Source organism: Podarcis erhardii (assembly GCF_964252035.2).
Source record: "Podarcis erhardii genome assembly, chromosome: 2".
Taxonomy (NCBI): domain Eukaryota; kingdom Metazoa; phylum Chordata; class Lepidosauria; order Squamata; family Lacertidae; genus Podarcis; species Podarcis erhardii.
In genome coordinates, this window is record NC_138498.1 from 7,749,170 (window position 1) to 7,765,464 (window position 16,295).

A 16,295-nucleotide genomic window follows, 5' to 3' on the forward strand; every position below is an offset into this window, starting at 1 on the left:
CACCATTTTTCAAACTTCAGGGCTTGAACTTCCGTTTCTTGGAACTCCTGGAATGCTCAGCGGCAGGAAGGTCTCTCTTCAGAGTCCAACAGTAGTCAGCCATCATGACTGTGTCCCAGAGACCCTGATACCTGGTCTCCATATCTTTCATGTCCTGATGGAATCTATCCCCCTGCTCGTCACTCATTGAACCCAGGTTCTCAGGAAACCGGTCCATATGTGAAAATAGGTAGTGCATCTTGACGCTCATGTTGCAGCCCAGGTTTCTGAAAGCAGTCAGCATGCTGTTGACAAGTTCTGCGTAGTTTCTGGCCTTATTCTTGCCAAGAAAGTTCTTCACTACCAGAACAAATGCCTTCCACGCTTCCAGTTCCACTTAATCACCCAGAACTACCCAGAATTATCGGACCTGAATACTTCTTGTCATTAAAATAATCATTTCCAATCAAAACAATTATTTGACATGGCATTTTACCCCCACCAACTTCTTCTAAAATGCTCCACACAACAATGCTCCACACAACAAAAACGTGAACAAAAACGTAAAAAAATGATGTGGTCATAGCTCAAAAACTTGACCTGATTGAGCAAAACCAATGTGATTTTTGGATTCAGCGCATCAGATTCATCCTAAATCATCTGAAAAAAACACAGACAACAAATTTGTTGTTGACCAATGAATAAAATATAAAAAATAAAAATGCAATAAAACAAGCCAGTCAAAAAAGCATAACCGCTAAAACATGTAAAACAACAACTAAAACAATTAGAAAACAAGTTCAACTTGTGATCCACAAACAGAGAGGGAGAATTTTGCTTTGGAAGGAAGCTCTATCAGATCTTTGCTCATGTCAAAAATTTGCATGAAGGCTTGGAACAGTCCGTGCTAAGGAACAATTTCATTCAGAGCGATATTTGGTAGCAGAAGAAGCAGCAGGCTGTGCTTGTTGGGCAAATATTTGCTAGTCATAGTGGGAGGTACTCACACTGTCACATAACACAAGCTACTTTAAACATGCGTGTGCATCTGAGTGCCCACATAGCAGCAGCTGCTCGACCCGAAGGATGATCGTGCCAATCGCAGAGTTCCAGCGTTCTCTTCACCCAGCATTTGTGAATCCTTGGCCTCAGCACCACTGCTAAAGGAATTACAGAGTTCTCTCTGTGGCACCACCGCCAAAGATTCTTTGGCTTCTCAGATTCCAAGTGTCAGAGTGGCTTGCACAAAATCCAATCCCACATTTCAAGTTCCTGAAGGACATCGGTTGTCATTCTTATATGACAGTCAAGTTTCTAGTCCCTGTGGTTTTGAAAGTGTCATGGATGTGTAATCAACGGGCAGCTGTCCAACATAAGTCAGGAGCCAGGAAGCAGCAGCTGGGCCAGGGAGTTGGAACCAGGGAAGGAGCAGGCAAGAATGACAAAAGCAGTAATTGGATCCAAGGAGCAAAGAAGATGTTAGAGCAGATGACAAAGCCAGGAATCAGGACCAAAGGGTAAGACAAGGAACACACTAGAGTTAGGCATAGCCTCTGCTCGTGCAAACTGGAAGCCCTTTTATAGTCCTTCCTGTCCAGGAGGTGCCAATGACCAGTATGCCTGGGTGAGGCCAGTTCAGGCCTGAAGGTTCTTAACTACTTAGGACAGTAGATATTCCAGACTTACAATTCACCAGATGGAACAGCCACATGCAAACAGAAGGTCTCAAGTTTGAGCCCAGCAGCTCCTGGGAGAATATTTTTGATTACCACAATATTACAGGGGGGAGAAGCTTGATTTAGCAGGTTTCCTGCCTCTCCTTCCTGGATTCCTGTCACATACCACTATCCACAGACTTCTACTGCCCCTATGCTATGGCGCATATGGAAGGTAGCATTTTGCAGGCTTCGTTCAGTGCTTTATACATTAGCATTGCTAAACCTCTCTTCCCTCAATGATGCACCTGTTGAGTTTTCCTCTCTTCCTTAACATTTGTTTCAGTGCTGGCAATGACAAGAAGGAAAGAAGTGTCTCTAAAGTGAAACTGTGTGTGCATACATTGTCGGAGCCAGAATCTGAGGTGAAACAAAAATGCGCTGCCCCACACTGCCACCCTGAAGATTCCCTTACCAGGTTCCAGTGTGATCTCAGGAGACTTCTACAAGATCTCACAAAATCTTGCCGGAATCTACTGCTGCTGCCTCCACTTCTCTGCCAGAAGCAAAGGGGGCACCACCTCTTTGGGTTTTGCTGCCCGAGGCAGCTTTCCCAGCCTGCATCATGGGTGGACTGGCCCTGGTCAGACCAACAGCTCTAGGGATGGCACCATCGTGGGTGCAATGGCACCATCTTGAAACAGCCATGCTCAGGATCCAGCATACAATGCATTGAACTTCTCACATGCCTTCTCAGACACCCTTGAGGGCTTTGTTGTGTAAGGGTTGAATATTTTCAACATTTCCCAAAAATTCACAACCTATAGTGCTGTGTTGTTCTAAGAGGCAAGCAAAAAGGCTTCAGGTCAAACAGGCAGTGTGAAAAGGAACAGGAGAGGATGCTCTCACTTTCTGGTGCAAAGTCTGAGAGAGGGTTCAGATTGGCTGGGTTGGGGGGCATGGGCAATGAAGAAGAAGAAGAAGAAGAAGAAGAAGAAGAAGAAGAAGAAGAAGAGTAGTAGTAGTAGTAGTTTGGATTTGATATCCCGCTTTATCACTACCCGAAGGAGCCTCAAAGCAGCTAACATTCTCCTTTCCCTTCCTCCCCCACAACAAACACTCTGTGAGGTGAGTGAGGCTGAGAGACTTCAGAGAAGTGTGACTGGCCCAAGGTCACCCAGCAGCTGCATGTGGAGGAGCGGGGAATCGAACCTGGTTCACCAGATTACGAGTCTACCGCTCTTAACCACTACACCACACTGGCTCTCAATGCTAGCCACAATAAACTTTATTCAATCACACTCTTTATGGTAATGTCAAACAATGTTGCCCTGTGTTCTGTATGTTTTAATAAATCGTAGCTGAGTGTGAAGACACTTGCTGATTCCCATATAGAAAACATAGGATGCCACCGTGAGAGGAAGCATGTTGAGGCAGCCTCATGATTTGATACACCAAAGTATAGGAAATAAGAGAAAGAAAGTGTCTGTGTGTTTTTGTTTTTGTTTTAAAGCAGGTCTTTTTGTTCCCATGAGATGAAATGTAGCTCAAAATATGCCATCTACTCTGCAAGGACAAAATGCATCTCTTGCAGTAACACAAACACACAACCCTGTAACATGGAAAAAGAAAAGGGATCAATACAGGCAAAAGACAGCATCTGGTATGGATTGGAGGGAAATATATGTAATAGATAAACCTAAGGATGGCTGAATAGTTCAGATCTGGTCACTCCCATTTTTCTGATTCCATATTAGTTTGCAATTTTAAAAAATTTCACGCGAAAAGTCATCAGCATTTTACTACTAATTTCTCACAAACATTTTTGTATACAATTTTTCCTAGTATTTTGTAAAGCAGTTTCCCATAATATAACACAGTTTTCTATATCATTTTCACCAGTATATTTTTTCCCCCTACATTTGGGGACAGTATATGTATTTTTGTATACATTACTTGGCCAGAAAATCACATTGCAAAATCTGGAGAAGAGGAAATTTCAAAGGAGGGTTGTGTTTCAGTATTCTTATTGATTTGGAAAGCGTGGGTTTAGTAGGTTTGCCTTTAAATGAGAATTGAATCAATTTTGTCCCCCATCCCTATCTCCTACACACTTTTAAAACCACCGTAATTGTATAACGCCTGTACATGTACCACCACATATAAGTTGTGTTTTTTAAAAAAAAAATCAAGATATATTGAATTTTCACACTTGAAATAAAGCAGAATGGAAGCAGTCATGCAAAATAATCAAGTTTCCCAAATCCTGCGTGCAGAATTTGCATTTTCTTGCTAAAGAAATTGGATTTTCACCAGAGTCTTGTTTTATGAGACGCAGTATAAGCAGTGTTGGTTCTGTGGTATACAAAATACTGTATCTGGAACCTTCTCAGATAGAAAGCACATTTACTTCACTTTCCAAATAGTTAATGATGATTAATGGCCTGCCAGAGAAATAGGGGAGAAGGGGGGGCAGGAAGGAACAGCCTCACCTTCCAGCTCTTCGGGTTCATAACGAATGTTGACAACATTTCTGGTACCTCCCAGATCCACAACAGCCTCATCCTCCGGTCTCTGGTAGAGAAACAATGAGGGTGCGTCACACATATTATTAACACACAAATCTATGCATCTAACCCATGAACCAGATTAAAGAATAGTGAAGGTCAATGCTGATTCCTGTTCAAGAATACTGTAAATTTCTGACACACACAAATATTCTTTCCCCTCTGTTGAACAGTCACATGTGAACACTGGCCTACCCAAATATAGCCAGATGTTTGTACATACACAATCACATACAGTTCCTCTCACACACATTTTGGGATACCTTTGGAAATATCTGCAATATAAACAGCATTATATGAGCTACCCTACAGCTTTGTGGCAATGTTTGCTATAGGAATATGGATGCAAGCAGCCAATATGTTGTCTTACCCCTATTCAATAAAATTGTGCAGTCATTTAAGATTGGTATAATGGCTGCTGATATCAGAAAATGTCACTAAAGCACTGTGTTAGGGAGTGCTATTCCTTTATGCATTTCCTAGAGGGAAGAGGTTGCAGGTTGTCTAAGGACCAGTCAATTACTTTGCCCTTCTTCTCAAATTTTCATCAATACTTCTCCTGCCAGTGCTGACCCAAAACATTGTGTGGCCTCACAGGGCCCCCACCCCACCCCCTAGGCTAAGATCAGTGGTGTAGCATCAGTTGTCGGGGCCTGGGACAGGTGCACATGTGCCAGGCAGGCAGCAGATAGACTGGGAGGGGGTGCCAGCCCAGCCCTCGCCACCACCACTGGAGTGACCTCGCTCCCACCACAGCAAAGCATGGCCACGCTAAGCTGTCTGCCTGCCTGTGCAGGGAACAGCCTGGCCAACCAACACGGCCCTTGGCGGGTGGAGAGGAGTATCAGGCCAGGCTGTGCTGGGGGCACCTGCATGGGGGCACCTGGTTCAAACCCACTCAAAAATTGTGTGCCTGGGGCCACAGCCCCCTGGCACCCTCCACACGATGCCCCTGGCTATGGTCATGTATTGCTGCACCAAATACCACTTTTTGTCTTCATCAATTTCCCCACATTCACATACTTTATGATGTCTGAAGCAAATCCCTTCCTTCTGCTGCCTAGCAAAGCCAGCCTTTCCTCCTGCCCCAATTCAAAAGTAGGAGAAGAGGCAGAGATGTGTGACATTATAGAAGCTACCTTGCCCTTTGTGCCAAGGGGACTCACAATCCAAATTTAGATGTGGGGGATGGGAAACATCCAAGTTAAAATTCAGATCATGCATCAACACTCATTTTTCAAGTCCTAGAGAAAATTAAGACTATTAAAGCTTAGCAGTACGGAGAAGCAACAATCTTGTTTAGTCCTTCTCTGTTTCCTGACATAGAAGCTTGGCTGGGGAAAAGGGATTATTTCTCTCTTATCAAAGTGGAAACTGGATGCATTTCAGACTTGTCGCACTTACTATATAGCCTGATAAAGCTCTTCCTCACAGGACACAGTGATTCCATACATCATTTTAATAATTAGATAGATAGAGGAGAAAGGACACTTTGCTAATAGCAAGCTCCAGTGCCACTCTTCTATTTATTTTTCTTCCCTCAACCTAGAAAGATAAATAATGCATAGCTCTGCTGAAGGCAGAATTTCCCATAGGGAAAAGCAAAAGCATTCTTTCCACCCGTAATGAGCAACAGGAGGAACCAACTGTAGGGGCCAGAAGGGGCTTCTCCCCCCTCAATATTTGTGAGCAGGGGGCTGAGCCACCCCAATACTGAGGGTCCCAAAACAGATCAACCTCCCTGCATACGTGCCCTCCATGCTTCCCATTCCCCGGCCAACGGGCAGGTACTCTTGTACTGGGCAGGGATGAAGGGCAGTGATTGATATTTACTCAATGTGCTCTCCAGCCCCTGTCACCGGCAGAGTGCAATGGGGATCTCTGCAAGGGGCTCCTGGTTCATGCTTCCCCCCATTGCGCACCCGGGGCAACAGCCCCCATGGAACCCTCCACCCGGTGCATGACATTGTGCATATAACATCACACAGCGCTGAGTCCCTCAATGTGGAAGGCAAGCTGGCAGCCCTGAGCAACAGCAAAACTACAAGATCCAAAAATTCAGGAAGAGACAGAGTTGCTGCCAGGATCTTCCCAAACTGGAGTTCAAACTGGGGGTGTTGTATTCTCGGTTGCTCTTAGGTTTTCCTCCCCACTGTATCTTCATTTTATTTTTTCCTATTGCTGCAAGAATACTGCACATCGGAAGCTAGAACAACAGAAAAGGGAGATGAACAAGAACCTCTCACTTTTCCCACCTAGTTTTCCACCAGCAGAGAATCTTTTACATAGAGGATCACTTAAAATAAATAAATCAGCGCCTCCAGTTGCAGTCTGAAATGACAGTGCACTCTAACACCACCACCACAATCACCTCCTTGTCATAGAACTCATTCTGCTGCCTCCTGTGTAGATCCAGACTCGTGCCTGCTCTGTACATGCCTCAGAATGCACTGTGAGCATTATGATTATTTATTATATTTATTCGTTGTTGTTTTTCCCAAGATAAGTGAAACTTGAAGCAACTTGCAAATACGAACATCAGAAACAGGGATAAAACAACTTAAAATGATGCACACACACAATAATGTTTTTGCCTGACTTCTAAAAGCGCATAGTAATAGTGTCTGGTGTGCCTCCCTGGAGCACGTATTCCATAAACAGGGAGCCACCACTGAGAAGGCCTGTTCTCAAGTTGCCACCCTCTGCATCTCCTTTGGAAGGGGCACACACAAAAAGGGCCTCAGAGGAAGCAAGTAAATTGTACTACCATGTTCTAAATGCATATACCTGGAGATTTTATCACTGGGTTAGAATGCCAACTTCAAGGAAGTCCCAGAATGGCCAATACCCTGCTGTTGTGCTACGGCTGAGGCTGATTTGTTTATATTTTAGTACAAAATTGTGAGAGTAACAAATTCTGAGGTCCTTCAGAGAGACATAACCTCTTCCCCTGGCACCCTAGGAAGTCACAGAGTAAGCCATTTTAATTGGGCTTTGGGTTGTCCCTGTTTCAGTGCTTTTTTCTAAAAAAAAATAAATGGTTAGGGGTACTCTCATTTTCCTACTCATATTGAAATACTGCCCTTCAATGAGTCCAAACTTGGATTCACAAAATGTTTAGGGGTATGCATACACCTGTGTACCCCCAGAAAAAAGCACTGTCTAGGGTTAAACCACCCTAAAACAGTAAAAGGCACAGGACAGGGGCTATTAAAAAAGAAAAAGCTGGCAACTCTAATTCAGTTATATCACTAGATCCAGGTATTGGCTTTATTTGACATTAACCTTTATTTTAATGTTGTTGCTCTGATGGACCTTTGGAGCCTGGTTTCCTGTAAGGTGATTAAGTAAGTGCTTCTACTATGGTAACATTAACACCATCTACTCATAGTGTGAAGTTAACACTATAATTACACCATAATTGATTTAGGCTGCAATCCTATACCCACTTACCTGGGAGTAAGACTCATATGAATTACATAGTTCTCACGTCTGAAAAGAAGGCTATAGCCTTAGCACTGTTAACCAATGTTCTAAGTAATTATGGTCACCCAAACTGCCTGTTCTAAAAGAAACAGAAAGTGCCAGATACAAGTCCTAAGGGTTTTAACTGGGGACACAGGTGACGCTGTGGGTTAAACCATAGAGCCTAGGGCTTGCTGATCAGAAGGTCAGCAGTTCGAATCCCCATGACGGGGTGAGCTCCTGTTACTCAGTCCCAGTTCCTGCCAACCTAGCAGTTTGAAAGCACGTCAAAGTGCAAGTAGATAAATAGGTACCGCTCCACTGGGAAGGTAAACAGCGTTTCCATGCACTGCTCTGGTTCGCCAGAAGCAGCTTAGTCATGCTGGCCACATGACCCGGAAAAACCATCTGTGGACAAACGCTGGCTCCATCAGCCTATAGAGCAAGATGAGGGCTGCAACCTCAGAGTCGTCCATGACTGGACCTAATGGGCAGGGGTCCCTTTACCTTTACCTTTAAGGGTTTTAACCATTTGCAGGGCTTCCAGTGGGGACTCATCCATCCTCATAAAAGCGCTTTACCTGCAAGTTCCTGAATGATGTCATGGTTATCTTCCAAAGCCGTGCAAGATCAGAAAGAAAGAAGAATCAATCTTCTTCTACAATTATGTTCAAGAATCCAGGTCTTGGGCTAAGTTCTCTTCTGGTGCAAGTCTGGGTAGCCAAAGGGAGGCTCGAGTCCATTCCATACACCCATTTAGCTGACTAGGTATTGACCCCCAACAGAAGCCACTTGCTACTTCTTAAAGCATCTCTTTTAGACAATCTTTTTTAATGGGCAGGTGGGGAGGGGAGGGGGAAAGGTTGAACCATTGAAGATGCTGCTTCAGCTGGGTTTCCTCGCTAACTCTGTTCCCAGAGCCACCTGACCTTCATTACTATGACAGCATGGAACACGGCAGCATGAATATTCCAAATGGTACCCATCCTTCTGTCTCATCAAATCCATTCTTAAGGAGCTTTCTTGGAAAGTAAGGGGAGTGGGAGGGAAGGATGTAAGCCTTGAGGTCCTGTTCCCACAACTTCCTTGACACTGGAAGTCAGTACAAAATACACCGGGCTTCATCAGATTGCTCATCTGGTAAGAAGGCAGCAATCTTCTGTTTATAGGCTAGCCATGTGAAAAAGAAGAGGGCAGGGCTACTGAGTCTTTCAAACGTTGTGCAGAGGAGGGGATTGGGGGCCACGGGGGCCTATAAATATTTATCTTGGGTTGGGGTCCATCCCAGTTCCCTGGAGGGAGAGAACTAAGTTATTCCCATCACATTTCAAGGTGTATTTTAATGGGAAAGCCTTTAAAATCCACCCAAAGCACTTTAGAAAATAGTATTTATGAGGGGGTTCATCCCTCCCCTCCAAAAAAACCCCAAACTTTTATAACTTCTAAAACAGGGCATCCAGCCACCTACAGCCTGAGCAGCTAATACACAAGCCTCCCTGCACACCACATGCACAGTTAAGTCCTCTTAGGAGGGAGGAGACTTAATGGCAAGATGCTCTAGCTGCTGAAACTGTGGGTGGCTAGATGCCCTGTTTATGTTTAAAAGGGGAGTTGGGGTGGGGGTACAGAGGTAGGCACTGTCGGAACCTCTGGCCCTACAGATGTTGCTGAACTGCACCTAGCAGCACCCAGGGAAAAAATGTGGGCCATTACCAGGGCCAGATACAAGAAAATAGGGTGTCTATCACAGGAAAAGGGGAGCCATTCATACATATGTACGTTATCTGCGCATTCTCACATAGGCTGCAGTCCTAAGCACACTTACCTGCGTATAAGCTCCCTTGAACACAGTAGGACGAACTTCTGAATAAACATGCATAAGGTTGCACTATTGGGTTTTTTAGGATATATTTCCCTCCTTCTGAAACTCATGAGTGAGCTCTATGTTGAAAATTCTCTTTCCTACAGCAGACAAGCCTTCACGACGACTATGCCTGTTAACACGCAAGCTCTGCTTGAAATGTTATCATTGACGTAATAGGGCATCCAAAATGAAAAACGACACCAATCAGTTAAAATTAGATGGTGACTATGGCCTTCAGCCCTGTGCCCCATATTACTGTTTAACAATGGGGAAAACACAAAAGTAAACATCTGGAGAAAACAGAATACGCAGCCCAAGGAAAATGCAAAATCAGTTTCCTTCTGGGCACACTTTTGAGCTGATCTACATGGTGGAGTTATTAATCTACATGTTAAGTTGAGAAGAGCATACAGTACTGGCTGCTGCGACTGCATCATTTTAGACTGCAGGTGGAGAATTGCTTGTTTGAATGGTCCCTAATGTAAATAGCCTTCCAGAATAAAACAAACTAGTAGCTTGGGGAGAAGCTAGGCTTTTTAAGTGGCAGTGAAATTCTCAAAACTTACAGCAATTGCCAGATTCTACGTCAGTGGAAGTGCTGGAATTTCATTCCATGCTCTACAGAACAGCTGAGGTCAAGTCCATTTCTCAATCCCCACAACTATAAATATCTTCCTAACAACAGAGGGTTTTAAAGTCATTGTTGGGTCTTTTATTAGTAGCAGTGAAGTGTACACACTGTGGTCAACAGTTGTCTAACAGAACATTGATTGACAGTTGGAAGTCTTTCTACATTATATGAGAAATCATAAATCAAATTGTTCCCAGGTCTGGGGGCACAATTGTTCTCCTTATGAACACACACACACAAACTAGAGATGTGGAGAAAATTCAATAAAAAATACATTTTAAAGAAAACCCTAGAGAAATCAATGTCCTCATAAATAAGAAAGATTCAAGCTCTACCATTGGACACTTACTTCAGAGTTGGTTATTTAGTATTCATCTCTATTTATGCAGTGAAGGCAGATAACTTTACATGTTGCACCAAGCAAATCATTTATTTAATCAATAAATCAGTTACAGAACGAGGAAAGCTTGCTTATATCTATTTAATGTGTCCATTCATTTCAAAAGTTAATCTTTGCATGTACCAGTTTGGGCACCATCATTATACCAACAACTGGAGGTGGAAACCCAAATGAAGGTTTGTATTTTGGAAAGGAAACATGATACAACACAGAGACTTGCTTTAAAATTAACTTTTCAAACTATGTCTTGAAAATGGTGAGTATTAAGTTCTGCTCAAAACAAGCGACACAAGTTAGTGTCTGCTGTTGCTTTTGGTAGTGTTCACCACTTTGGAGGCCTTGATAATAAAATGGCTTAGCATTATAAACAATCAAGTTCAGCAACACATTGTACAGGTGACTTAGGCTGCAATCCTATACTCACGGACCTGAGAGGAAGCCCCACTGAACTCAGATTATTATTATTATTATTATTATTATTATTATTATTATTATTATTATCAACATGCATAAACTTAAGATTGTTAATTCTTCTGGTACATAAGAAGATATGGACATAAGAACATCCTTCAGGAAACCCACAAGCAGGGTCCAAGGACAACCTCCCTGCCATGTGTTTTCCAGCAACTAGTTATATGCTAAAAGATTAACAAATAGATTCTGCAGATCTGAATGCTTAATTTCCTGAGATGCACCAGCAAGAATCTCACTTTTCTTCTTTCAAAGGCGGATGAGGGCATTACAGATCTCTATTCCTTGATCACAACCACCCCAGTTCAGAGGAGCAGCAGAACTTTGTGCAAGCACCCTGCTCCACCATCAATTCAACACTGTCCCACAGGAATGTCTAATGGCCAGCAATGGACCCTCTTTGCCAGTTACCAGAACTGGAAGGTGCAAAGTCCATTTTTTCTGTCAGCGCACACATGAGAGGTGTCCTAATGCATATATGGTTACTAAGGCATCACATGGGCGGAGCACGACTGCAACTGCTTACTACACACACATGGCTGCTATACTACACTGTGGCTGCTATGTGCTGTGAATTCAAATACAGGCCTAATGTGGTGCCATATGAATCACTTGGAGGGGTCATTTTGTGAAGTGCATTTGGAGTGAAAAGATATCATAGTCACCAGGGTGCAACAGTCAGCCAAACCCACACATCTCAACCTCAGCTAATTGCTTGCCCTCTGGGCCTCCTCTCAGCATTACTGTGCCTCCAGATTTGCTGTTGACCTAACAAGCAGGAAGTCACAAGGTTACTAGGTTCAACTGTAGGCCTGGACTCTCTCCAAACATATGTGAAAGCATTCCTTTCTGGGGAAGCTGGGCCTCTCAAGCCACCTTTGGGCTCCAACTCCCATTAGCCATTGTGCCAGTATGGTCCACTGCCAAAGAAGTTGGGAGTTGTAGTCTAACAACATCTGGAGACAGTTACAGATAGGTAGCCGTGTTGGTCTGCCATAGTCAAAACAAAACAAATTCCTTCCAGTAGCACCTTAAAGACCAACTAAGTCAGTTCTTGGTATGAGCTTTCGTGTGCATGCACACTTCTTCAGATTCTTCAGGTATACCTGAAGAATCTGAAGAAGTGTGCATGCACACGAAAGCTCATACCAAGAACTGACTTAGTTGGTCTTTAAGGTGCTACTGGAAGGAATTTGTTTTGTTTTAACATCTGGAGAGCCACAGATTCCTCATCCCTCTTGTACAATGGCATTTTACCTGTAGCTCCTTTTATTTATTTATCATGCAAACAAACAAACGAAACCTTTCTCTTGTGGCAGGAATAACTTTATCCATGTTCCGTGGCACCAAGTTTACATATGTGTTACCTTAAAGGTAAAGGGACCCCTGACCGTTAGGTCCAGTCGCGGATGACTCTGGGGTTGCGGCGCTCATCTCGCTTTATTGGCCGAGGGAGCGAGCATACAGCTTCCGGGTCATGTGGCCAGCATGACTAAGCCACTTCTGGCGAACCAGAGCAGCACAGAGTAATGCTGTTTACCTTCCTGCTGGAGTGGTACCAATTTATCTACTTGCACTGTGTGCTTTTGAACTGCTAGGTGGGCAGGAGCAGGGACCAAGCAACGGGAGCTCATCCTGTCGCAGGGATTCGAACTGCCAACCTTCTGATAGGCAAGCACAAGGCTCGGTAGTTTACACCACAGCGCCACCCGCGTCCCATACCACTGAGAGAGGAGTACTTGGGCTAAGACAACTGTATTTCAAGAGGCAAATTATAGACTCAAGATACATACAGTGGTGCCTCGCAAGACAAAATTAATCCATTCCGTGAGGCTCTTCGTATAGCGGTTTTTTCATCTTGCGAAGCAAGCCCATTGACAGTTTAGCGGATTAGCGCTATTAGTGGTTTAGCGGCTTTTAGTGGATCAGCTGATAAGCGGCTTATCAGTGGATCAGCTGATAAGCGGCTTAGCGGCTTAGGAAAAGGGGGGGAAGGGGGGAAAACCCCGCAGGAACTCGCAAGACATTTTCGTCTTGCGAAGCAAGCCCATAGGGAAATACGTTTTGCGAAGCGCCTCCAAAACGGAAAACCCTTTCGTCTAGCGGGTTTTCCGTCTTGCGAGGCGTTCGTCTTGCGGGGCACCACTGTACATTTAACTACCTTGGGCCTTATTGTGAGAATGCTTTGTTAACTGAATTGTAGAAAATGACCTGGCCTCCAACGCACCCTTTTCTCATGACTAGTAGTATTTGGTGGGTGCAAAGATAAGGAAATATTTGTTCGTGTAACTTTCCCAGTTTTGTGGGTTAAGAGATGGCAAGCTTAATCATCATGCACCTGTATAAATACATTGTTTTCTCTTGCTCTAGAATAGGTCCTAACAATAACGATGGGAGAAACTGAGATGACTGTGTTCAATTATAATCTACCTTGACTCTGCCTATTCAATAACGCTGTTATCCTGCCTTGAGCTTCCTGGTACATGAAACCTTTTTCTTCTGCCATCTTCCCTTGATCTCACTAGGCCATCTCCAGTCTTCAATTCATGTAACTCCTGCTTGGATCCTCAACAGCCAAGAAAACCAACACCCTCAGTGGGAGCCCAGTGCTAAAAAAAAACCTAATCAATTCTTAAAGCTGGGTTTAGTCATACTTTGAACTTCTGCCAGTGGTAGTGCTTGCAATTATCCAAGCAGAATGGTTTTGCGTGGCAAATCCCCTCCCCCCATGTGAAATGAAGACACCGGACACATTATTTAAGGTTAATGGGCATAAAAGGCCACAACTTTATTGATTACAGGAATTGAAAGGTATTGGCCTTAGGCATTGGCTCCTATTGACTACCCGGCATGGAGACCGGGAAGGGTTATCCACAAGCCGTGGGAGTCCTGTTGAAGTACGCCAACTAGGATCCCACGGGTGTCACCGCTCGGGGGCGTGCCGGAGGCCCTTACCTCTCTAGGTTTCGGACAAGACAACGCCCCCCGGAGTCCTCTACAGGACTACCCCTTTCCTTGGGGGAAGGTGATGGCGCTTCCTTCCCCCCTTCATTTGCATAACAATTACCCCTGCCAATACCTAACCGCCAATACCGAGGAAGTTGTGATGTTTGCTACGAGGTAGGCGAAAAAACCAAAAGGCTGGAAGAGCACCAAGTTGGAAAAATTCCTACCAGGCCCCTTGCGGCGACCAACCGGAGTCCATAGCAAGGTCATAGCTAGCTAAGCCTAAAGGGTGGGTGGGATGGGAAAACCGGTCAGCTGGAATGGGGCAAAGAGGGCGGTCCCCGGGCGCGCCTGGCCTTAAATGGGCTAGGCCATGCCTCCCCCACCCGCCGATTGGCAGGCAGGGTCGCAGGCACGCCCAGGGATTCCCTTGTTCTCGTGGGGGCAGAAGGCCAGCCCCCGTGTGTGTGGGAGGGGGTGGCCCGCAACCCCCTCTCCTCTCAAGTTCGGAAATGGCTTTCTCAAGCTTTTGGGGGACCCGGTTGATTCTAATGTCCTAAAACACATATTTAATAAGGTTTAAATTAAATTAGCCTTGAAAATCAGCTTCAAAAAATTTTTCCTAGCACAGAGAAAAATTATAATTGAGGTTGCAACTACATTTGTATTAACACAATGTTCAAAGCAAACATACTTAGAATGAGTTTAGATCTAGAAACCTTCCATCCATTGTCAAAACTGCTTGTAAATATAAAAATCGAAACAGCTACGCCTAATTCATTCACCGATTCCATTGCAGGGATGTGCAAGAACTAGGCTAGTTTAGTTTCTCCATTCCTTTTTATTATGAAAACTTCATTTTGTTTCATTATTTGCTCATTTCATTTTTCATGTGTTTTAATAACTGATTTGCAATTACCGTATTTTTTGCTCTATAAGACTCACTTTTTCCCTCCTAAAAAGTAAGGGGAAATGTGTGTGCGTCTTATGGAACGAATGCAGGCTGCGCAGCTATCCCAGAAGCCAGAACAGCAAGAGGGATTGCTGCTTTCACTGCGCAGCGATCCCTCTTGCTGTTCTGGCTTCTGAGATTTAGATTTATTTATTTTTCTTGTTTTCCTCCTCCAAAAACTAGGTGCGTCTTGTAGTCTGGTGTGTCTTATAGAGTAAAAAATACAGTAATTCATTTGTTTTATCATTCCCATCCATCCCCCCCCCATTGATTTCAATGGGAGACCCAGCCAGTTTACTGTTGACTGTAAGTTTGATGTGCTCCATACAAATGGCATGGAAACTTCAGGAATAACTACTATGCCTTGAATGCAGCACCCCTGCCAAATTTGAGACACATTAGAAAAGGGCATTTTAGAGGCTTTTAAAAAAAAATCCATTCAATGGGGAGCCCAGATGTTCATTACTGGAATTTTATGCTCTCTGGAACTTGCTTTGATATCCTATGGGGGGGAAATGTGCCTCATTAATTTCATTTGTCTAGATAAAATTATTTAGTTGTAATTACATCCTTTCAATGAGAAGCCCAAGTGCTCCTCTCCTGCTTGTAACTTCTGTGTTTTACACCTGTTCCTATGAAATTTTCCGTCATTGTGCCACTCCTCAAGTAGATGAGACATTTTAAAGTTTCAAATAAAGCAAAGGGTTCCCATTTTATTGTGATGGGATTATGAGCTACTTGTGCGTAAAAGTTCCGTCCCTCAGATCTTGGGCATGTTTCTCAAGACTCTGTGTACAGCGGAGCCCCTTAAGCATGACTCCCTTAATCGCTGGCAGAATCCGACAGTGGGCGTTTACGGAAACGACTCCAGCAGAGAAGCTCCTTAACGGAAACGCGTCGTCTGGACTCTCGGCGCGACAGTTTCCGGCGAGGAGTGGGTGTACCTATAGGAGGTCCTGAAACTTCTCCACTGTTTTCGCTGGAAGATTCCTTGAGCCAGTCTGGCGCCTCACTCTCTCTCTGATCTCCCACACTCCCCCTACTGGTGCCTTCCCCCGCTGCTGAGTCTCTCCTAGCTTCTGAGAGCCTCTCCACCACCTGCCTTTCCGATAGCAGTTCCCTGACATCCACCTCCCCCCCAGGGCCCCCTTCACCCCCTCCCGCCCCCTCCTTTACTGGCGGTGAGGATGGAAAACCCCGGAAAGAACACTCCTCGTCGTCAGAGGATTCAAACACTTCTCTCCACTGACTCCCGTCTCTTCTCCCTGAGTCCCCCTCCTCGTCGGAGTCTATTCCCTCCTCCAGCCCTGATTCCGGGAACCCTTCGAACTCTTCTTCTTCATCGGTGGTGCCGAAGTGTTCCCT

At 44.5% G+C, this 16,295-nt stretch overlaps 1 protein-coding gene across 3 annotated transcripts in view; it reads right to left on the bottom strand.

Annotated features, from left to right (window-relative positions):
- SLC4A8 (solute carrier family 4 member 8) overlaps nt 1–9,650 on the bottom strand; it is a 66,876-nt gene extending 57,226 nt beyond the window's left edge. For 2 of the 3 annotated variants that reach the window (XR_014151995.1, XM_081844359.1), the window contains exons 1-2: nt 9,492–9,650; nt 4,127–4,208 (exon numbers count right to left, since the gene is read on the bottom strand). Coding sequence is in view for 2 of the 3 variants with exons in the window: in XM_081844359.1 (XP_081700485.1) it covers nt 4,127–4,208; nt 9,492–9,545 (136 nt within the window). In the remaining variant the exon portion in view is untranslated. Of the gene's footprint in view, nt 1–4,126; nt 4,209–8,247; nt 8,600–9,491 lie in introns of those variants that run through there. The other variant, XM_081844360.1, reaches the window with a different exon arrangement.
- Between the last annotated feature and the right edge of the window lie 6,645 nt (nt 9,651–16,295).